This window comes from Oryctolagus cuniculus, chromosome 11 (genome assembly GCF_051225735.1).
Source record: "Oryctolagus cuniculus isolate XC-2025 breed Fujian yellow rabbit chromosome 11, ASM5122573v1, whole genome shotgun sequence".
In the NCBI taxonomy this organism is placed as follows: domain Eukaryota; kingdom Metazoa; phylum Chordata; class Mammalia; order Lagomorpha; family Leporidae; genus Oryctolagus; species Oryctolagus cuniculus.
Window position 1 is genome coordinate 65,273,170 of NC_142877.1, and position 24,504 is coordinate 65,297,673.

General features: G+C 41.4%; 1 protein-coding gene across 1 annotated transcript; it reads left to right on the plus strand.

The window, feature by feature from the left end:
- The first annotated feature begins 21,627 nt into the window (after window positions 1–21,627).
- Window positions 21,628–21,948, plus strand: LOC108176708 (large ribosomal subunit protein eL39-like). Its single transcript, XM_051846395.3, has one exon. It carries the CDS (start codon window positions 21,674–21,676, stop codon window positions 21,827–21,829), a length of 156 nt encoding a protein of 51 aa, XP_051702355.1. The 5' UTR covers window positions 21,628–21,673; the 3' UTR covers window positions 21,830–21,948.
- The last annotated feature ends 2,556 nt before the right edge of the window (window positions 21,949–24,504 follow it).

Genomic DNA, 24,504 nt, shown 5'->3' on the forward strand with positions numbered 1-24,504 from the left:
AACTCCCTGGTAATGGAATATCAGAGCAAATATTAACTCTGACTTCATTTTCTATACTAGTCCTTATTATATATGATGTGGAAAGATGAAGGGATTTTGAAAAAAAATTTTCTTTTTTTTTTGCCAATATGAGTTTTTTAAACAAATAAGCATATAAGCACAAATGTTATATTTTTAAAGGACCCTTATGTTTGTAATTTTAAGGAGTTCCTTTGTTAAGACTCCATTTAATGCTATTATCGACTGCTTTTCCTTTCACAAAATTCTTTACAATTTTTCTGTTCATCAGACAATACCGATTCCTTTTCCGTGGTTTCAGCATAAAAAGGATGATGTTTTGTTTCCAGAAATTATATTTTGATTATTTTCTATGTGAGAAAAGTTCAACATCCTGGGGCAGCAGGTGCAGTGTAACAGATTAAGCAATTCCTTGGATGTCCACATCCATATAACAGTGCCAGGATTTGAGCTCCACCTCCAGTTCCAGCTCTCTGCTAATGTGCCCAGAGGCATTGGATGATGGCTCAATAGTTCAAAGTCTGCCAACCATGTGGGAGACCTGGAAGGAGTTCCTGGCTCCTGGTTTGGGCCTGGCCCTGCCTAAGTGTTGTGGGCATCTGGGGGAGTGAACCTGCATTCATTCTCTCTCTTTCTCTCTTTGTTTCTCACTCTGCCTTTCAAATAAATAATTAAATAAAATGTAATTTAAAAATAAAAGGAGGCCGGCGCCGCGGCTCACTAGGCTAATCCTCCGCCTTGTGGCGCCAGCACACTGGGTTCTAGTCCCAGTCGGGGCGCCGGATTCTGTCCCGGTTGCCCCTCTTCCAGGCCAGCTCTCTGCTGTGGCCAGAGAGTGCAGTGGAGGATGGCCCAAGTCCTTGGGCCCTGCACCCCATGGGAGACCAGGAGAAGTACCTGGCTCCTGCCATCAGATCAGCGCGGTGCGCCGGCCGCGGTGGCCATTGGAGGGTGAACCAACGGCAAAGGAAGACCTTTCTCTCTGTCTCTCTCTCTCACTGTCCACTCTGCCTGTCAAAATAAATAAATAAATAAATAAATGGAAAGATCACAATCCAAAAATTATTTCCTACCTCACTCTTTGCTGCAGTTACATTGTCCATTTTGAGGGGTGGAGGTGGTCATGTGAACCAATGTTGGGTTTTTCCTTCTTTCAGTTTTCTGTTACTCTGGTTGCTGTCTCACAATTTTCTAAGTAGAATCACTTGCCTTTGGAATTCCGTATCTGCTGCTTTGTTTATTGCAGCTTGGGGGTCAGTAAGAAAGACTGCACTGCTTAGTCAGCTGCCCAGTTCCAGGGTTAGGTTGCCGGGGACGCCAGACCATAATCAACACTCATTAACTCTTCATGCTCATGCTCGAGGAATGACCAGGAACTGTGACCGCCGAGCAAAACCTCTGTGTGGTGGACCAGTTTGTCTACAGAAAAAAAAAAAAAGAAAAAAAAAAGCACTCTGGCTCTGGTAGACCACTTTGCTGGTTAGAAGAAAAAGTACCCTGTTTGACCAAGGGAGATTATATCACCCACTAAAATAACCACTGAGTCCCTTTGAATTGGAGACCACAGAAATTTACATAATGTCAGAACACTCTGGAGGAATCGCTGGTGTGTAGAGTTTATTAGTGGCCAGGTCAAAGCAGACTTTAGCCTGTTGCAGAGACTCTTGGTTATTATGAATCACAAAGAACAATGGCTGCCACTACATGGGTTTGTTTAATTCTTAAAGTTTCCTGTTGATGACCAGATGAAAAAAAAAATATGTATTCATATTTGATCGAGCAGACATTGTGCTGTTTTTCTTTTTAAGAAATGTTCTTGGGTTACTGAGGAAGACATACAATCTCAATGTAGTGTACAGTTGAAAGCAACCAAACGTTAGAAAGCAAAAGTTAACACAGCAAGGCACATTTGCCTACAAAGCTCCTCCCTGGTTGTACCCGTTTCTGTCCCCAGACACTGTCTTTGGAGATTGGCCTTTCCTGGACTCCTCCTATAACCTCCTGGTGATTCATACAATGTCTCACCTCTCCCTTCCTCTTTCCCCAAACTGACTGCACCTGTCCCCACAACTTCAAGCCCAGCGTATGTTTTGCACGCTGGTAATGAATGGGAATCCCATGAGTGACCCTCTCAGGCCTGAGAATATGTACCCAGGATGTTGAGCACCCATGTCCCACAGATCATAACAAGAATGCAACTTTGTTTTGTCTCTCAAAAAGGCTTTTAAAGTTCATTACTTACCCCAATTCCTTGTTAGGAAAAACTGAGAACTTGCAGCCAAGGCAAGAGGATGGGGTGTGTTCTTCTGTGTCTCCCTGGGGCATCACCTCTCAGGTCCACCCAGGGATCATTTAATTTTCTAGGAGGATATGCTTGTATTATTATTATTCATTATTACTGATCGGGACCAACCCACACGCTGTGATGTTGTGAGTTAACATTTAGATTTGTGTCTAGTACAGATGCAAATGATTTTCTGTCTAAAAGAAAAAATAACCCAAAGGTTGTGGTTTTATTGCCCTCAAGGACTTTAACCAGTTCAGCTTCTTCTTTTTTTTTTTTTTGGACAGGCAGAGTGGACAGTGAGAGAGAGAGAGAGAGAGAGAGAGAAAGGTCTTCCTTTGCCGTTGGTTCACCCCCCAATGGCCGCTGCGGCTGGTGCACTGCGCTGATCTGAAGCCAGGAGCCAGGTGCTTCCTCCTGGTCTCCCATGTGGGTGCAGGGCCCAAGCACTTGGGCCATCCCCCACTGCCTTCCTGGGCCACAGCAGAGAGCTGGACTGGAAGAGGAGCAACCGGGACAGGATCGGCGCCCCGACCAGGACTAGAACCCGGGGTGCCGGTGCCACAGGCAGAGGATTAGCCTAGTGAGCTACGGCGCCGGCGCAGTTTAGCTTCTAATCTCTGTCTTCTGACATCCTATCCTCATCAGTTTTTATAAATATTCAGTTTCTCAAATGCCTACCAAACCAGCATTAGCAACCTTCTTCTCTCCTCAGTGAGTTAAACACATTTTGACAATGTTTACTTTGTGTTTATGTGAAGGTCATGTTTTTTCCTTTTGAAGACTATACCTTGCCATCCTGCATGACGTCGTAGGTAGGCAGAAAATAAAATTTCTCCAATCATTTTTTTTTTAGCAAAATGTTTCATTCAGTAACTAGAATGTATAATTTTCCATAATCATCAAAACTCTGGACTCCTCTCCTCCAGCTGGTGACTGCCTCAGAAGGGAAATCTGCGTGGGCACAGGCAGCGTGGTTCTGATGCCCACCTGTCTCTGCTCTCACCAGCTGGGCTGTAATTTTGGATCCACCAGGGTCAAGGGGGAGTAAGTGAATGGAGACAGGTGAGGTGGTTGGCCAGGGCTTGCTTAGGTCAGTGGCTTCACACTGTACTCGGGGCTGACCTTATTGCTGACAACATCTCTGCTAGGCCCTTCTTTCTCCTCCAACAGGTCCCTTGATCGGCGAAGATGAACATTTATTGGATTTCTTCATCACTCCCTGGGTAAGCAAGGGGTCATCTCAGCTTCTTTCTACAGAGGATCTTAGTCTCCTGCAGATGGCCCTATTGGGCAAGAGTCAAGACAACCCATGACGTTGGTCCTTGGATCTGTGCGTCTTTTGCCCCCATAAAATTATGGGAATGTGGGGTGGTCCTGTAAGACCAGCTTCCCTTGCTTCCCTCTGTAACTGCTTAGAGCATTCTCCCACTGTCTGGATTTACTAGATGAGAATCAAACCTTACGCATACCCACGTTATACTTTCTCTTGTGTGTGTTGGACCCTGGTACTCCGTGTCTCAAAATTCAGGGAGCCTGCTTCTCTGAGTGTTGCAGTTGGTGGTTAGAAGTTGTACTTCTCGTCCAATGTGGAAGGGTAGGTTGGGTCTCTCCAAAGTAATCTCTTTACCAATTCAACTTTTGCCTAGTCTCTAAACTCTTTGGACAGCTTTCATGTAGCTTAGGAGATCAAGGGCTACGGGACAATTTCTCAGTTTCATTTCTTGGTAAATCTATATAGAGGAGTGCTGATGTGGGGGCTGTCTCATTATTGCTTTGGAACTTTGACTATTACTTCCCTCAGAACTGAGTTAGAAAGAATCTCAAACTAATTTCCTGTTTTTACATTTAAATTTACTAGAAATAAACAATGACGGTGTGGGTGGAGAGATTTTTAGACTTTGTAGGACTCTATTATGACAGGAGGAGCCCTGGGATTGAAGCTACTCGACAGGCAATTTCCTGCTTGGTCTTGAGTAAAGATGGCTTTGGGATAAAGGCAGAAGTTTTATGAACATGGCCATTGTTCAGCAAAAGGCGTACTCCTTTCCTGCAAATCCATGTGATGGAAATATGTGGGCTGGTGTTGTGGCGCTGCAGGTTAAGCTGCTGCCTGCAACACTACTATCCTATGTCAGCGTGCTGCTTTGTGTCCCCACTGCTCTGCTTCCAATGCAGTTCCTTGATAATATGCTTGGGAAAGCAGTGGAAGATGGCAGAGTGCTTGGGACTTCACCATCCATATGGAAGACACAGATGGAGTTCCAGACTCCTGGCTTTGGGCTGGCTCCTGCCTTGGCTATTTGGGGTGTGAACCATTGGATGGAAGATATCTCTCTCTCCCTCTGTCACTCTGCCTTTCAAATAAATAAAAATAAATGTTTTTAAAAGATTCATTTTGTAATGGCCTTGATGTGATATATAAAATTCTGCCTGCATCTCCTCGCTTTCATTTGATAGTTACTGTCATTGATTCAGCATTGTGATAAATGACTGAATATTCATTGTTGAACTTGAATTTTCTTATTAATGATCTCTCACACAGCGAGTTACCCTGAAAATAATTGTATTTCTAGAAGTCTTTCTATAATATTGTTGGGATATCTTAGAAAAGCACTTTCTTTGAAATTCGACCTGAATTTTGAGGCCAGTTCTGTCATGCTTCGGCAATTGACTTCAGCTGACTCAGCCTTGGATTCTTCATCTAACACTGACCAGCTGAAGTGGTGGCATTGACCAGGATGGTATCTTTTTTTTTTTTTTTTTTTTTTTTTTTTGCTCAAGTCATCACTTGCAGCCTCCCAGGGTCTGCATCAGCAGCAGGATGATATCTTTAAAGTGCTTCCACGAAGTAGATTTCCCTAAGTGAGCTTCCTGGGAGTTTCTCTTCACCCTATGGTTAAAGCACCTCTCCGAGCTTGGTAATAGGACTGAGGTTCATTAACAAAGTAACTGGTCTTTTATGTTCTTAAAACTAAAGGAGGGCCGGCGCCGCTGCTCACTAAGCTAATCCTCCGCCTTGCGGTGCCGGCACACCGGGTTCTAGTCCTGGTCGGGGCGCTGGATTCTGTCCCGGTTGCCCCTCTTCCAGGCCAGCTCTCTGCTGTGGCCAGGGAGTGCAGTGGTGGATGGCCCAAGTGCTTGGGCCCTGCACCCCATGGGAGACCAGGAGAAGTACCTGGCTCCTGCCATCGGATCAGCGCGGTGCACCGGCTGCGGTGGCCATTGGAGGGTGAACCAACGGCAAAGGAAGACCTTTCTCTCTCTCTCTCTCTCACTGTCCACTCTGCCTGTCAAAAAAAAAAAAAAAAACAAAAAACTAAAGGTAATTCTTTGTTTTTACCATTTGAAGCATGAAGTTACACATTATTGTTTTGTACAACAGGATTATGATTATGCTTTTAAACTCACATTGTAAATAACCACTTAAATGACTGCTGTTTTATAGATGTGAACCAGAGTGCTACATTTTTTTCTTTAAAAATTTTTCATTTGTTTGAGAGACAGAGATAGAGACAGAGAGCTCCCATCCTCTGGCTTATTCCCCAAATGCCTGACATGGCTGGAGCTGGGCCAGGCTGGAGCCAGTAATAAGGAACCCAATCAAAGTCTCCCATGTGAGTGGCAGGGACCCGACTACCTGGACCATTGCACACTGCCTTTCAGGGCATGCACTAGCAGGCAGTGGAATAGAGAGCACTGCAGGGATTCACACCCAGGCATGTGATAGGGGACCAAGGGACCCCAACCACCGTCTTAACCACTAGACCAAACACCCTCTCCTTTATACTTTGTCTTAGCATTCTCCCAGTATGCTCCTTCTCCTGATACTGCTTTAGCAAGCTTGCAAAGACCCATGAGTCTTTAGTCTTTAAAATGGAGCAAAGGGGGCCGGCACTGTGGTGTAGTAAGTTGAGCCTCTGCCTGCGATACTGGCATCCCATATGGGTGCCAGTTCAAGATATGCCTGCTTCTCTTTCAATCCAGTCCCTGGTAATGTGCGTGGGAAAGCAGTGGAAGATGGCCCAAGTGCTTGGGCCCCTGCACTCATGTGGGAAACCTGGGAGAAGCTCTGGGCTCCTGGTTTCAGCCTGGCCCAGTCATTTGGGGAGTAAACCAGCTGATGGAAGATCTCTCTCTGTCTCTGCAACTCTGCCTTTCAATTAAATAAAAATAAATCTTATAAATAAAAATGGAGCAAAGAAGATATTTACCTATTAATCGCAAAGTTAGCCCAAGATCTGTCAACAAACAGCTCGTATGTGTCAACTTGTAACCAATCATTGACTAAGTGATATTTCTAAAGAGGAGATAGAAATTGCTATGGCAATCATGAGGTATCAGTGTATGGGCATGAAATTTGATTACATCATTATTTCTTGGTTTCAACTCCAAATTACTATCAGACTCACAGATTAGCTCCAATCGCAACCTTAGGTGAACCTCAAGTTGATCTATTTTTCTAGCCTGCTCTACCATTTTTTTAAAAAGATGTATTTTATTTATTTGAGAGCAGAATTACAGAGAGAGAGAGAAAGAGAGAATGAATCTTCCATTCACTAGTTTACTTCCCAAATAGCTGCAGTGGCTGATGCTGGACCAGGCCGAAGCCAGGAGCCAGGAACTCCATCCAGGTGTGAGGCAGGGACCTAAGCCCTTGGGCTGTCTTCTTTTGCTTTCCCAGGCACATGAGCAGGGAGCTGGATCAGAAATGGAGCAGCCAGGACTCAAACTGGCACTCAAACTGGCACTCATAGGTGGTGGCTTAACTTGCTGCACCACAAGGCCAAGCCCTGTGGTATGCTTCTTATTCTCTACCCAACTCACAAGACTCAGGCAACACTTCACGGGGAGGACAACTTTTTGTACTCACTACAGCGCTGACAAGATACCAGCACCCTTGGATAGTCCTCACTACCATGACTCATTTAAACGAGAGCTATAACTATTCTTGCTGTCCCTTGACACAGACAGGACTCCTCATAGAAAGCAAACAGATAGCTGTTAAAAGCATTAGAGGATAACTAAGGTCAACTATGGTTAGTTTTTCTAAGTGATTTTTTAAAAATTCACTGAAAGCTCTTTTCAAATAAATGAAAAGAATCATCTTAAAGCCAATAAAGGGTGGCTAGCCTGGTGAAGCAAGAGGGGGAGCTCCAGAATTCCCCATCCTCAGCCCTCCTTGTTGGAGTTATTTCTGAAGTCTCCCTGTGCAGGAGCCCACAGTTTTCAGTGGATAAAGCTCTAACCTCGGTCAGACCTTTCTTTTTGCAGATGAGGAAACTGAAGCTTGGAGGCAGGAAAAAAATGCTCAAAGACAGATTTGAACTTTAGGTGCCTTGTTTGCTTTATGGTAATCCTGTTTCTCCCTCTATTTGTTTTAAAATACTGTCATCTCTAAATACGCCATGTAGATCTTTTAGCTCAAGTGGTTTTTTTTTGGGGGGGGGTCATCTTTTCTTTTAAAGCCTAAGTAGCAATATGAGACTTTACATTTTAAAATGTAATTCATTTATTTAAATTGCATTTGAAAGGCAGAGAGAGAGAGAGAGAGAGAGAGAGATACAGAGACGGATAGTTCTGTCTGATGTTTCATTCCCCAAATGCTTGCTGGGCCAGGCTGAAGTTAGACACCTGAAACTCCATTTGGGGCTCCCACATGGATGTCAGTGCCCCACATGCTTGAGCCATCATTTGCTACCTCGCGGGGTGAGCATTAGCAGGGAGCTGGATGAGGAACAGAAGTGAAGGAGCGAGGACTCCGACCAGGCACTCCAATGCTGATTTACCAGGCATCCCAAGAGGCAACTTAACTGCTGCACCAAGCACTCACCTCTTTGTGCTGTCTCGTCTTTGTCTTTCCCATTAGACTGTGGATGATGGAGATCGGGGGCAACATCTTCTATCCTTCTACTACTTGGGTTTGGTATAGCATATGGAAAATGATGGGTATGTCTCTGAAATGCACAGGTGGGGGTGCGGATTGATCCAAATTCTCTTCTCTGCAGGCTTTCCTTACCCCTCAGATCCACCTTGATCTTGCCATCCTCGGAACTCAAAATGCTAGTTTTCTGGATAGCTCGTTTCACATTTAATCAAATATGTTGACGTGACGTTTATGTTTATGTAACTCTTGTGGGATAGTTTAATTATTTAGAAAATGGTTTATTTTGAAAATAATTCTCTTGTCTTTATGCCCAATTAGATTTCCATTGATTAAGAGCAAAAGCCCGTTTGTGTTGTCCTTTGAGCATCCTCGGCAGCTAGAGGGTTCTGCACTTGGAGGCACACAGCAGGCAGTTTTCAATATAGGAATGAATGATGATTGACTGAATAAACAAACAAATGGCATTTTCTCAGCTGGAAACAGAGTCCACAAGATTTGCTGTGTTTCAAGTTCTAGCTGACTCCTACTACCTGAGTGCACACGTCATTTCGCCTCTTTGGCTTCAGTTTGTTGGTCTGTTTCTTTCTTTCTTTCTGCTTCAGTTTCTTTATGTGCAAAATGAGGAGGTAGCCCGAGTGACTCTGAAGATACCCCAGCTCTGATATCTCATGACTCTATGAATTTAGAAATTTCTCATGCAAGAGGTTTAGGTATACATTTTGCTACGATGAGTCCATGTGTCATCTAACAGCAGTTGCCTAGATGTTGTTGACAGCCCACTTTTTATCTGTTCAGACAGTGCTGGAATTGTGAGCATATTGCATGTCAAGAATTAATTTATAATACACTAGATATATTATGGTTGAACTAACTTTTGTGGTCTAGCCTGGAAATTAACCACTTAGCATATAGAAGCAATACTCTCTCAAATGTACCTACTCATTTACAGTATTAGTTCTGTGGGAAAATGCATTCAGAATACTAACCAGGATATTCAAGAATAAATCTCCCCATGTCAAAATGTGGGAATCATTAGACCCTCAAATTTCTCCCTTGATCCAGAAAGTCATCAGCATAAAACAAGATCAAAGTGAATATTCTATTATTTCAGGAAAGTAAAACATGTCTTTTAAAATAGTCAATTATGTTATTATGTTCTCATTTTCAGTTTTTACTTTTTATTCCATACAATAAATGCAAAACTGAAAGTGGCTTGTCAAAAAATTCTTGAAGAGAAATCTGAGTAACCTTTCAAGAGACTCCTGGAGAAGGATTTGACTTTTCACTCACCCACTTTCCATATGATGTATTCAACTGACCTCGTTTCAGTCCTGTGTGAATGATGTCCATGTTTAGTGACTAAATTAGCCATCTAGCAAAACTGACATTTTTTTAACAGATCAGCATAGCTTCAGGAGGAAGTCTTAGGTTAATAGTAGGCCTTATGCCATCTGGAAAATTCATTTTTCAGCATTACAGTCTAAGCACTTCAGTTCACAGCAACTAACCAACTTTGAACACAACATCATTATTTCCCCCGTAATTCCCCATGTATCTAGGCATGCTTAATGAATTGTCATGGAGTATGACAGAGTGAAATGCTCTGTGTTGAATCTGATAACCCTGTTTTTTACATGGCTGTCTCCTATTGGTCTCCTAGCCTCTAGTTGATCCACCTACTTCCTACTAGTTATGGTTAACAAGGTAATCTTTCTTGAAAACTATTTCTTCTTCAGTAATGCTTGGTTTTAGCCATCATCTTTTGATTGAATCTGAACATTCGAGTTCCCACTTGAAGCCTTCTTCTCCATCCCCATCATCTGGGTTCTTCACATTTGTTCAATATAACATCTCTCTTCTTGCTACCCATTGGCCTTAACCTGAAGTAAGTAGTTAGTTGAATCAAAGAATCTTTACAAATGTCTTTCCTTTTACTGGAGTCAGATACAAGTTAAGCAGTGGCCATGTTCTCTAGTGCCTGGCATCCTTCTTGCTTTTTCTCAACACCTGTATTACACAAATATTTACTGCAGGACACTGGGCCATAGCAAAGTCATAATAAAAAATATCCTCTGTTACTGAGTACTACCTACAGAAAGCACTAAATGATGTTAGATGCATCATCTCTGCTAAATGTACAGGTAGACAAAGGTATTATTATCTCTATTTTACAAAAAAAGAAAATTGAGGCCATATGGATTCAGAAATGTACCCAAAGTCAGACAAGTGTTAAAACCCAGAGCCAGCTCTCAACCAGTTTATATGACTCCATAGTTTTTGATTTACATCAATGTCACTTGCCAACACCCCCAGAATGACCCTGCATTGTGTGAAGATATAAATGATTGAGTATCTCTACCATGAAATTGACTATTCAACTTGGTACATCACAGATGTACACAACACTTTCCTGTAAGGCCGTATTTGGTAAGTACTGGAAAAATCAGCATATGGTTCTGTGAGTATTCAGAATTTGGTGAGAGTTTCCCAGAAGTCATGATACTGCAGTCATTGAAAGATAAGTAGCTTTTTAACGGGTAATGGAGGCATTCAACTTTCTATGTAATTTTATTCTGTCTTGCATTGATTATTTCACTTTCTTTTCTTTGATTTTCACTTACATTAAAGAGTTATTTTAAACCAAGGTTCATGTCTCATGTATCTATTTCCCAATATCACTAGCACAGTATTATGCCCAGAGTAAATAATGAGCAATTTGTGATTCTTCACCTAAAGATAAAAATCTACTCATGAAAACATTGAAATAAGGTTTTCCCAAAGTACTTTGGACTAAATGCCAACCTCCTTATAAGTGTGTGTGACAGTCTACATTTTGTCTTTCATTATATTTATCAACTTTTAAATGGGGGTTTCATCTGTGCTTTCTCTACTAGATTGTAAGTCCCTTGAGGACATGACTGTTTATATCCTGTATACTGTGGAGTCTCAAGTGCTTGCAATGTGTATACCCCATAACAGTTATTCAATAAACACTTGTTGAATGAATGAATTCGATCTCTCAATAGATTTTTTCAGAAATGACTTCCTTGATGTAGTGAGTTTATGAAAAGTTGAATATTATGCAATCTTCTTGGACAGTGACAATTGCACATCAGTGGATAAATCTTCAGTTTTACTGATATTGTCTCTAATGATAAGATTTCACCCTTTTATGGCTGAATAGTTTTCTATTGTGTGGAAGTTTCACACACTGCTGTATACTGTGAATATGTAAGAGGATGGTAAAATATGCAACTTTTCATGTTCTGTGAAATCGCTGTTGAGCTACACTTAGGAAAACCAATTTTGAAGGAATCTGCATGCAACATTTGTCATGCAATATTGTTGCAACTATAGATCTCAGAAAATGTATCTTCTTCTTCATCCTTTTCCAGTAGAAGATGCTGTAAATTTTAAAAGATGGAAACCAGGATGCCTTTTTCCTAAAGTGTTCTTGTCACCCAGGCCACAAAGGGGCAGGTGTGTGCGCTTATTCCTCAGCATGGGACAATTGAAGGTATTGATTCAAAATAGCCTGCCAGTTTGAGGAAGAATATTTTGTTGGTCTGTTTCCAATATTCAGCTACAAGGTGCACATTTCTTTATAAAGACTGTGAGGGAACCAACTTCACAGGGTTTAAAAAGGCATAATAATAAGGATGGAAGTTCAGAAGTTGTGTCTGAAGAAGGGCTAAATGAGTGCAATTAATTTTACTTAAAGGAAACAGTAATAACAAAGGAGAGACCTAATGAAATAACATTCAGTGTACTACAGAAGCAGGTCTGCATGGTAGACTGCCTGGGACTCTGCCAATGTACACCTGTAAGTCTAGAAGCTGGTTCTGTGTAATGTCTGCCTTTGGGTCCAGCATTATCTGATCCCAGTCATTCCCTGACAAAGCACCTAAATCAAAGCTTTTTTGAGACTAATATTAAATAAGTGCTCACTTTGTATTAAGAGATGTGCCAAGTGCAATTCATGCATCATTATTCATTCAGTAAATATTTGTAAAGTTCCTCCCATGGGCCAGGCAGCCATGCCCTTGGTATTTGGAATATATTAGTGGACAAAACAAACAAGTCTTGCTTTGTTGAACATATGCACAAGTAGACAGAGACAGATAGTTAACAATAAGCACAGTACATAAATAAATTATAAAGTATATAGCAAGGTGATGAATGTCATGGACAGAACAGAACAGGGAAGTGGAAAGCATGAACAGATACAAGAGGAGGCAGGTTCTTATCTTAAACAGTTTGGTCAAAATGAACCTCATGGCACAGATGATGTTTGAGCAAAGATTTGAGCCCTTCAGTGAGTTAACTGTGTGGTTTATCTACAGGAAGAACAGACTGGCAAGAAGGACCAACCAATATTAAGGCCTTAAATAAACAATGTGTTTGTTGAATTCAAGGAACAATAGAGGTCAACGTGGCTGAGTACTGAGGGTTTGAGGTCTGACCCTGTAGAACCTTTAGACCTACAAGGACTTTGGCTTTTACTTGGAGTGAAATGAGGAATAATTGCAGGATTTTGAATAGATCAATGTCATATGTGACTTGTTTTTAAAGAATCACCAGCTAGGAGGACAACTTTCTATTACTACAATGAAATACTTAAACTCCGTATGAAGGAAGGGAATTTATTTTGATTCATGTTGGAGGGTCACATCCAAGATTTGGCAGGCCCCGTTAGTTTAGCTGCCTGGTGAGGCTAGAGGATAGCTATGCCTGTGTGTGTGTGTGTGTGTGTGTGTAGGAACAAATGTATGGCAAGCCAGCAAGCAGACAGAAAGTAGCCAGGTTCAACCCTCTTGAGAACTGGAGGCCAATCCCCAGCCTCTGCTCTGAATATCCTAAGGCCTACCGCCTAAACACCATAATTGGATTGTTTCTATCCTCTTAATACCATTAAATTATGATTTATGGAATTTAAATATCCACATGGATTAGGCAGCCACTTCTTGTTTAAACCATAGTGGCAGAGTAATTAGTTAGAACATGATTGCTACTATCCTCTATAATATCGCAAGCAAGTGAAGAGAGGGGCTTAGGTCAAACAATAGCAGTGCAGTTAGTGAGAATTGGTCAGATACTGCCTGTAGTCTGAACAAGAGTGTTAGCTGGAAATGTGTGTGATAAAGAGTAAAGTCAAGAATGACTCACAGATTTATTAACCTCAATTCATCCTTTTCACAAGGGTGTTATATTATTATCTACATTTTACAGATGATGAAGCAGAAGCCCACAGAGATATTAACTCTAGATCATTTCACAGGTAAGTAGAAGAGCTGGGACTTGAACCCAGGGTTATCTATCTATCTCCATAGGTTGGGCTTCTTAACCCTTATGTTGTATGAGATAGGGAGGCATTGAGTTATTCATTTCCTATGTGTTTTGAGGTTACTCAGTACCAACATTGTGTACCAGTTTCCATTAACATGTGCCCATGCCTTACCCCTTAGTTTATTAGTGACTACATCCCTCTCCCTGAATCCCTTACTTCTAAATCCTGTTGTCCAACTTTCTTAACCCTTGACCTCCTAGACATCCTTGATTGGCTCAACTGCCCCTGGTCCCTGGCCCCCCACCCCCACCCCGGGCTTGATCTCAGTGTGGATTTCCACACGACTTCCATTTACACATTGGCCAACTGTCAAATTCCAGAACTGCTTTCTGATATTTGTCTTTCTAGACTCACTTTAGATTAATTAACCCCTGACCACTTAAAAAAGTTAAAGTCATATATTTTCCGTGAAGCTGAAGGGGGCATGTGATTGGGAAGGCCGTGCTAAAAGTGACATTCCTGAGTTCTCTGCCCTTTTGCCTGGTCCTGGTAGGAGAGAAAGGTATGGAAATAGCGATTAACTCAGAATGCTCCAGGCAGGACACATTGTAATGTGCTTAGAGAACACCTGACCTCAAGAAAATCTTCCCTACACTTTACCTTCTTCAACTTGAACAAACCTAGTGTTTTCTTACATCACCTTTTGCAATTCCAAACAAGCTTGTAATGAGCTTAACAACCAGCACCAAGAGTCCTCCTATGGAGGAAATTGCCCCTGTAATGTTTTGATATGTGCTTTGAGTAAAGGGTGGGTTCTGTGATAACTGGGGTGTCAGCTGCCGTCCAGGTCTCAAAGGAGGGTGCAGCTGCTAAGCACAGCGGACAGAAAATGAAGCTCCTGGTTTGATGGTAGAGGATGAGAAAAGAGAAGCAGAGACGGACAAATCAGAGGGAAAAAAAGCCATTGAGTTGGAGGAAGGCTGTTCAGGGCACTGTGTGAGCCTCTCTACAATTCACCCCAATCTGCAGGAAAACACGTTCAGAGTGAGAAGGTTTTGTGTGAAGGAGGGTTGTTTTGGAACCAAAGAAGAGCTGTAAGTTAGGGTCTTCATAGTGTTGGATTCAGGCATTGTTTGCAGATAGAACCTAAGAGACACTGAGGGTGGGAGAGAGTTTTGGGAATCAGCGGTCATGGAAGAGACAGTTTCAAGGTGGTTTCACATGTAGAATTTTCCAGTTGTAGTTCCTCAAATGGATCAATCTTTTTTTTTTAAAGACTTTATTTATTTGAAAGTCAGAGTTACACAGAGAGAGGAGAGGCAGAGAGCGAGAGAGAGAGAGAGAGACGGAGAGAGAGACAGAGAGAGAGAGGTCTTCCACCTGCTGGTTCACTCCCCAAATGGCCACAACAGCCGGAGCTGATAGATCATGTACCTATTTATGTACTTGTTAACAGTATGTTTTCTACTACTCCAGTGTAAGTTTCATTGAAATTGAGATTGTATATTATTCTTTGCTATACATGCTGTATGTTCACCCTAGAACAGTAACTTTCTGGAACATAGTTCATTCACAACAGGTCTGATGTGGATGAATCAATAGCCAAAAGCTGTATTTCTGCCCTGACATTCTACAAGTTAATAAATATAAATTTTATAGATTTTTTTTGTCCACCAGGTAAGAGCTCAGCATGTAGCTTAACTACCTTTGAAAATGAATAAAAAACTATTAGGAAAGAAGCATAAAAAGATTTATTCCTCTCAAAGTGAAGTGTGATATCTAGGTTTAAAGTTTACTATCGACAAATTTTTGCAATAATTTCTTTCCTACTGACACGTTTGCCTTTCTATATAGATGTATCAATAGCTCAAACTAAACTGTGTGGTACCTTTTTAAAAAAATCTGATTCTAGGGCCAGTGCCATGGCTCACTTGGCTAATCCTTCGTCTGCTGTGCTGGCATCAGATATGGGCACCGGGTTCTAGTCCTGGTTGCTCCTCTTCCAGTCCAGCTCTCTGCTGTGGCCCGAGAAGGCAGTGGAGGATGGCCCAAGTCCTTGGGCCCCTGTACCTGCATGGGAGACCAGGAAGAAGCACCTGGCTCCTGGCTTTGGATCCGCACAGTGCCGGCCATAGCAGCCATTTGGGGGGGTGAACCAACAGAAGGAAGACCTTTCTCTCTGTCTGTCTCTCTCTCTCACTGTCTATAACTCTACTTGTCAAATAAAAAAAAATCAAAAAAGTCTGATTCTAGATATACTAAAGAAACTGAGTATGTCAATTTACTGTAAATATAACAAATTTTAATATACATAGAAGTTTGGGACAGGAAGACACTTTGTTATTTTACAAATGAAGAAACTGAAGAACAGTGAAACTAAGTGATTTATTCCAGTGCACATGTATGTGACTTTTCAGTTAAAATTAGGCCTACAAACCAAGATTACATTTGCTCCACTGTACCTCACAGCTTCCCTCAATTTTGGGAGCATGACAGATCTGTGGCTTTTCAAGTTAGACGCCCTGCTCCTGGAGTGGATCCTACCTTGGAAGCATTATCTAGGCGCACTTCCTTTCTGTCTTCTGCTTCAGCTCACCACGCTTTCTGGTGACTTCTAGGCCTACAGACATGACTTAGTTTATTAAAATAATTTCTTTCTTCTTTTCTCCAGGTCAATTATTTTTAAATTAACATACAGCATTTTCTTTCCTTTCCGTTGGCGACTTCCTGTACTTTAAAATATGTGTGACTTACCTTTCTTAATGGTCTAAGACTTAGTGTATATATTTTCATATATTCACCTTCATGATGTTTTAGGAACTTGAGATGAAAATTAAAATCAAGAGGAGCTACAACTGTGTATCTCTCAGAGTTAAGAAGAGTGACCATGTAGGTGCTGGTGAGGATATAGAAAAATTGCAGCTTTCATATATTGCCCCTGGAAATGCAAAACTATAAAACCACTTTGGAAAAATAGCTTGGCAATTTCGTTAAAGGTTAAACATATACTTACCCTATGATCTAGTGACTACTCCTAGATATTTATTAAAGATAAATGAAAGCATATGCTCCTAATTCAGAAGTGGATACAGCTCATATGACATCAACAGGTCAATGAAAAAAGCAAATGGCATAGTCACACAACGTGGTGCTACTCAGCAATAAAAAGTGAACTGTTACATGCAGCAATATGAATGACTCTCAAAAGAAGTCTGGTAAAAAAATTACATCTTATGTAATTCCGCTTATATAAAATTTCAGAAAATGTAAACTACAGTAACAGAAAACAGAGTAATAGTTGCCAGAGGACTGGAGGGGGATAGAGGAATTATGAAGGGACAGGAGAAAGCACCCTTGATGGTGAAACTATGTTCATTGTCTTGATATTAGAGATGGTTTCGCAAGTGTTTAAAATCATCAGATTGTACATTGTAAATAGGAGCAATTTACAGCATAACAATTATTCCTCAGAAAGCCAGTAAAAGGAATTTTAAGTTCCTTGAAGGTTGAAACCATGATTTTTCTTTAACAGCTCTCTGAAATTCTTAGTAAAATACCACAAACCCTCTGAGGACTAAGTAAATGTTTGCTGCTAATTTTTTAAGAAAGGAAATCCTAGATTCCAAGTCTTGTCTTTGTGTTCGATAAAGAAGAAAGAGGGAAGGAGAGGGGGAGGGAGAGAGATGGGGGGCGGGGAGGGGGAATGCCGTCTACTGGTTCCATTTCCAAATGCCTCAACAGCTACTGCTGGGCTGAGGCTAAAGCCAGGAGCTGGGAACTGAATCCAAGTGTACATTGTGACAGCAGAAACCCAATTACTTGAGCGATCACTGCTGCTTCCTAGAGTTTGCATTAGCAGGAAGCTAGAACCAGGGGCCAGAGCCAGGAATTGAACCCAGATACCCCAATAAGGGCATCTTCACCACTAGGCTAAACTCCCACCTCTACTGCCCAGTTTTTAGACTCCATAATAGTTTGGCGGTTTTGCTAGAACTATGATTTTGAGCTTTGTCTTGACATTGAGAATAGTTTTGCAAATATTTATTAAACTTTCTTAGGAAGCAGCAAAATATGAGATGTGCTTTCAGTGAATTTATAATCAGGCTGATTTTGGTATATCCAAGGGCATAGGCACTTCCTATTCAACAATGAAACAAAATCAATAAATTCTATACAAATTAAGCAATCCAATAAAAATGTAGTTGGACTAGTTTTGCGTGACCCAAATTAAACATTTGACTGGTTTTTGTTTTCCAATACTTGTAATATTGTGTGATATTTAAGAGGAGTTTTTTTAAAAAAGGATTCATCTATTTTATTTGAAAGGCAGAGAGTTACAGAGAAGCAGAGGCAGAGAGAGAAGTCTTTCATCCGCTGGTTTACTTCCCAAATGACCACAACAGCCAGGGCTGGGCCGATCTGAAGCCAGGGGCCAGGAGCATCTTCTGGGTCTTCCATGCAGGTGCAGGGGCCCAAGGACTTGGGCCATCTTCTGCTACTTTCCCAGGCCATAGTAGAGAGCTGGATCAGAAGTGGAGCAGCTTAGACTGGAACCGGAGTCCAGATGGGATGCCGGCACTGCAGGTGGCAGCCTTAGCCGTTAAACCACAACACAGGCCCCCTTAGAGGAGTTTTTTTTTTTTTTATTTTTTTTAAGATTTATTCCATTTACTTGAAAGACAGAGTTACAGAGAGAGGTAGAGACAGAGAGAGAGGTCTTCCATCCGCTTGTTCACTCCCCAGATGGCCGCAACGGCTGGAGCCACGCTGATCCGAAGCAAGAGCCAGGAGCATCCTGCAGGTCTCCCACATGATTGCAGGGGCCCAAGGACCTGGGCCATCCTCAACTGCTATCCCAGGCCATAGCAGAGAGCTGGATTGGAAAAGGAGCAGCCAGGACTAGAACCGGCTCCCATATGGGATGCCGGCACCCCAGGCCAGTGCTTTAGCCCGCTGTGCCACAGCACCAGCCCCTACCCCTTAGAGGAGTTTTAACATCTGTTCCTTTGTTGATAATAACAAGAATATTTTCCTTTTATTAAGCATGGATATTACCCCATGCACTGGGCATCTTTTAGAATTATCTTGTTTAATCCTACAAGGATGATCAGCTAATGAAACATGCCTTGAAAATACATGTGAAGCAATGACTAAGAGAAATTAATAGGTTGGACCAAGGTTATTACAACCAGTAGGTAGTAGAGTTGAGACTTGAATCTGTCTGACTTCAAACTGCAATTTTCTCTCTTTTTAGTGTGAGTCACTAGCATGGTCCTTGCAAGAGACCCATGGACTTAATACTACTGCTGTTATTAAACCCAAATGCAAACACCCTATGTTTGTTAATGTACTAGGAACAAGGAAAATTAAAACAGCTCCATTTATTCACTATAAAGCTAGAAGCTGGTTATATAAAAACTATATATGGATAGTTTTGTTTAAATATACAAAACACACATACAAACCTGGGAATACCAGACCTGGTATGCATTCCTTCAGCATTTTGTATTTTATTTTTAAATATATGGAAGAGCTATCTTTTTTTAAAATTATTTATTTATTTATTTGAAAGTCAGAGTTACAGAGAGAGAGAAGGAAAGGCAGAGAGAGAGAGAGAGAGAGAGAGAGGTCTTCTATCTGCTGGTTCACTCTCCAGATGACTGCAGCAGCCAGAGCTGCACTTTTCCGAAGCCAGGAACCAGGAGCTTCTTCCAGGTCTCCCATGCGGGTTCAGGGGCCCAAAGACTTGAGCCATTTTGTACTGCTTTCCCAGGCCATAACAGAGAGCTGGTTCTGAAGTGGAGCAGCCGGGTCTGGAAGCAGTGCCCCTGTGGGATGCCGGCACTGCAAGCGGCAGCTCACCTGCTATGCCCCAGCGCTGGCCCCAGCATTTTGTATTTTAGCTCTTCTTCTCTCACTTTAATACACTTTTAATGCCTAGGTTGCTAAATAAAGTATGTTACAATGCAGAAGCTTTTCCTGGTTCTTATCTTAGATTCCAATGGGTTTGGACATTCTCAGTGTGACCTGAAAATCTCCCTAGAGGCAGATTTGTGACATCTGGCCTAATTCTATGGAAAGTTCCTCTGATGTGGGATTTTTCATGTATTTGCATTCCCTGACTTCTGCCCACTCTTTCTCCTTTGCTTTAAATATTCTCCCACTGTGACTAACTTTCAGTTTTCATAACCACATGAAAAACAAAAAAAGATCAGTTACTTAAGGCACCGTCAGTACAAATAGGTGCCCAGAGCTTGTAATAACAAGTTTGCAATGTTATTACAGCAGATCTTGAAAACTGTAAAAAATGAAAAAAAAAAAATGAGGTGGGAGCTTTGTTGCTTTATTCATAAGATAATTTTTGTTAAAATAGTTCACTTTGATCTTAGCATTGCTCCATTTGGGATTTTACTTGCTTCAAGGACATCCGTATTATACAGAAACATGGCAAAAATTTTTTTAAAGAGGTAAAAGTAACCCTAAGAGTTAATTTGGTTTAAACAACATTTTATGAAACACTTTAATTACAAGCACTTTTGATTTATTCAGTCTCACTTGGCTTTATGGTAAATTAATACGGATTCTTCCACAAGTCTTTCATTTGGATATGCTGCATGGAAACCACAAAAAGAAAGGCTCTTTGGGTGAAGAGCATGTGTGTCAGGGTATGGAGATGTGTGAAAGAGTATCTTTTGGGGCCAGTGCTGTGGTGTAGTAGGCTGAGCTTCTGCCTACAGTGCTGGCATTCCGTATGACTGCTGGTTCGTGTCCCAGCTGCTCCCCTTCTGATCCAGCTCTCTGCTTATGGCCTGGGAAAGCAGTGGAAGATGACCCAAGTGCTTGGTCCCCTGCACCCATGTGGGAGACTTGGAAGAAGCTCCTGGCTTAAGATCAGCTCAGTTCCAGCCATTGCAGCCATTTGAGGCATGAACTATTGGATGGAAGACCTTTGTGTGTGTGTGTGTGTGTGTGTGTGTGTGTGTCTCTCTCTCTCTCTCTGTAACTCTACCTCTCAAATAAATAAATAAATCTTTAACAAAAATAGTAAAAGAAAGAGTATCTTTTTTGATTGATTTATTTGAAAGGCACAGTGACATAGCACACAGAAAGACGGAGAGTCAGAGATCTTCCATCCGCTATTTCATTCCCCAAATGGCCAGTGGCCAGCTCTGGGCAAGGCCAAAGCCAGGAGCCAACAACTCCATCTGGGTCTCTCACACGGGTGGCAGGGGCCCCCAAGTACTTGATCAACTTCAGCTACCTTTCCAGGAGCATTAGCAAGAAGCTGGATTGGAAGTGGAATAGCTGGGACTCGGACTGGCGCTCCCATAAGAAATGCTGGTATAGCAGGCAGCAGCTTAACCTATTGTACCACAACTCCAGCCCCTGAATATCTTGTCTTAGAGAAGCCTTCATGTTGACTAGGGAGCAGCCAGCATCCACGAATCCATGAGCAATTATAAATAGCTGCTATGATTGATGTCATAAGACAAATGCTACAAATGTCCATAATGAAGAGCATTCACAATAGCTTGATACGAAGAGCTTGGTAGTCATTTAGCTCTTATTATGTGTCAGGCATTTTGCAGGGTGATTTTCAGGATAAGAATTAAAGGGATCCTGCTCTTTATGGGCTTGTACCCAAAAAATGATGTAACAAGGGAACCACAGAATTCAAAACAAAATAAGTGATTCATGGAAGATGTGAGTGCTTCTGTGGGAAGGATGCAAAAGATCTCAGGAAGGTGCTAACTGAATTTGGATTTAAATGATGGGTAGGATTTAGACATAAGGACAAATTGGAAATTGGAGCAAATAGAAGGGTATTTATAGATAGAGTAGAGAAATTCTAAAGGGAGACATCAAGGCATTAAATTATAGGGTACATAGGGAAAAGTGACTTTATTATATGAAGGGGAAAGTGATAGGTATTTAATAACTCCTAGTGTGGACAATGGGGAAACTTTATAAGTTCGATGTAAGAAGAAATGTGACCAAAACTATTGAAGAAGAAATCCCAAAGATATAACTTTGGGAAACTCAACGTTTCAATGGGTAGAAGAGACTGAGCATAAACATCAAGAAAAGAAGCAGCCAAAAAGGTAAGAAAAAAACCAGGATGCAATCAGGCATTGAAAACCAAGAGGCTTTCTCCTTTCCCCTCCATCGTGGTGGGTGTCCCTGATTCTTCCTCACCATGTCTTCTCACAAGACCTTCAGAATCAAGAGGTTCCTGGCCAAAAAACAAAAACAAAACCGCCCCATTCCGCAATGGATTTGGATGAAAACTGGTAATAAAATCAGGTATAACTCCAAGAGGAGACATTGGAGAAGAACCAAGCTGGGTCTATAAGGAATTGCACTTGAATGGCGTGCTCATTTCTTCTGTCTCAATGTCACTATCACCACATCAAGCTGAAGATGTCACCATCATCTGGACAGCTGGACATGTTTGATTAGGGCTGTGACCAGTGGGCTAGTTCAGTAATAAATATGTGAGCCCTTTTGAAAAAAAAAAAAAGAAAGAAAGAAAACCAAGAGGAAGAACATTTTTTTGAGTGGGTGGTCAACATAAAAGCTAGGCTAAATGAGGCTTAAAATATATTTACTGGATTTATTATATACAAATCATTGATATTCTTTGTCTGTTGGGTGACAAAAACCAAATTGGACTGGTGGGTTGACTCAACCAGTATGTAGGGAAGTTAGGATAAAACTTAGTTTTTGCTTTGTTTGTTTGTGTTTGGCTGTAAAGAAAGAGGATAGTGTAGAAGCTGGAGAGAGACATGAAGTTGAAAGAGGTTATTATTATATTTGAATGGGAGAGATCATCACAATTTTACAAGGCAACTGAAAAAGCCTCATTGGGATATATATTGACTGTAAAAGAAAGAGGTGTTATTTGAAAGTTTTGTGAGAAAAGTTTATGGTATGGTGTGTGGTGGACAGGATGAGATCCAAAGTAAGAACATAAAAAAGAGTGAGATTTCCTCTATGGTTACAGGATAACCATAGAGGAAAAGAAGCTATAATGGGTTTAGACATAGCTGCTGAAACAAATCCCACAGACTGGATAGCTTCAACAACTATTCATATTACATATTAATACCATGGGCAAATTAATAGATAGTTCAGGGACAGTCTGTGGGGAATTGAATATGTTAGACCAAAGAGTTTTTACCTCTAAATCAACAGGACTCCACTGAAGATATTTCCAGCAGGGAATAATGCAATTGTCTGAGAACAATGTCTCCTAAAAACATGTTGCACTGTAAACTAATGCATGTTGTCTTTGTGAATGCTGTTAAGTGATTTTTTGGAGGGTTGTTGAATGCAGAAATCCTGTGTTCTTGCAATCTAACATTTTAACTCTCTAAGACTGAGCTATAGTTCAAAACTTTCTCCAAACTTAATTGATCATAAAACATATTTTTCTTGAAGTTTCTGTTAGTGTCCGATGGCAAACACAATGTTACTGGGAGATCAGTGAGATGCCTGTTCTAAAAGTCAAGGCCAAAAAGTGAGAGTTAGAGAGAGAGAGTAGCAATGGAAACGGAAGGGAAGAAGACATAATTAGACATGGCGGGGGAGAGTTAAACAGGTAGACAGGATTAAGGAAAAGGATTGGATAGAAAAGATGATGAATTGGGTTCGGGGAATGCTGGCTTTGTGGTGGCAAAGGAGAGATATACGTTTATATAGCTGTTGGCAATATGAGTCTGAAGATTTGGAAATCACTTGCACACCAGTGATAATTAGAGGCAATGGAATAGATGAAATCACAGGGGGAGAAAGAAGGAAGAAGGAATGTGTGCCTTTATGTATAAGCATGTGGAGCATCTGCGTATGAGCAAAATGCTCATAAGCTCCCTTCTCGGTTTAATGCTCCATGTCTTAATCCTAAAAATCTGTTAAGCAAACTGTGCGTCAGCAGTGAAACACTACTAGCTGATTAACTAAAGCATAATTTAGATGAACCAAATTATCTAGGCATTTAAATGTTCACTTAATTCTCCTAAACATTTTAATATCACCAGCCTAAAACAGCTCCTCTCATATGCTATAAGCACTTAAAAACTGACAAAACACCATAATTTTCATTTCTATCAATGTAAAACTATTTTATACCTTCAAAAGCATTGATTCTGTGGTTCTGATTCATTTATTCATGAATCTCTTTTGTCCTAGGGTTATAGCAATACATATTTCTTGTTTTCCCAAGGATATATTTTATTACCAGATATTTTTAAAAAGGGGATATTGCCTCAAGCCAGCACTGGTTACAGCTTATTGATTACTGGACCAATTAATTCCTTTTTCCAATTTTTATAATGATTTTTTTTTTTTTTTGACAGGCAGAGTGGACAGTGAGAGAGAGAGACAGAGAGAAAGGTCTTCCTTTGCCGTTGGTTCACCCTCCAATGGCCGCCGCGGCCGGCGCGCTGTGGCCGGCGCACCGCGCTGATCCGATGGCAGGAGCCAGGAGCCAGGTGCTTTTCCTGGTCTCCCATGGGGCGCAGGGCCCAAGCACCTGGGCCATCCTCCACTGCACTCCCAGGCCACAGCAGAGGGCTGGCCTGGAAGAGGGGCAACCGGGACAGAATCCGGCGCCCCGACCGGGACTAGAACCCGGTGTGCCGGCGCCGCTAGGCAGAGGATTAGCCTAGTGAGCCGCGGCGCCGGCCCAATTTTTATAATGATATTTTAAAACATAAGCAAAAATAGAAGAAAAAATGTGGTGAACTCCTGTTACTCATCGTTCAGCTTCAATACTGGTTGGTAGATGGCTAATTTGGTTTCATCTATACCTCCAACCCTCTATCCACTGATTGTTCTATCCTTTAGAGATTTATTGAGGTGTAATTTACATACTACAGAACTTATCCACTGAGTTTTTATGTAATTCAAGCATTTGTAGAAGACAAATAACAGAGTTATGCAGAAACTACCACAATACAGTTTTACAATATTTCAGCATGTTAAAAGATGTGGTGGTGCCAAGACTTTTAGCAGTTGATTGCAATTCTC

Coding starts and splice junctions, on each gene's coding strand:
- LOC108176708 (XM_051846395.3), top strand. CDS start 21,674: ATGTCTTCTCACAAGACCTTCAGAATCAAGAGGTTCCTGGCCAAAAAA.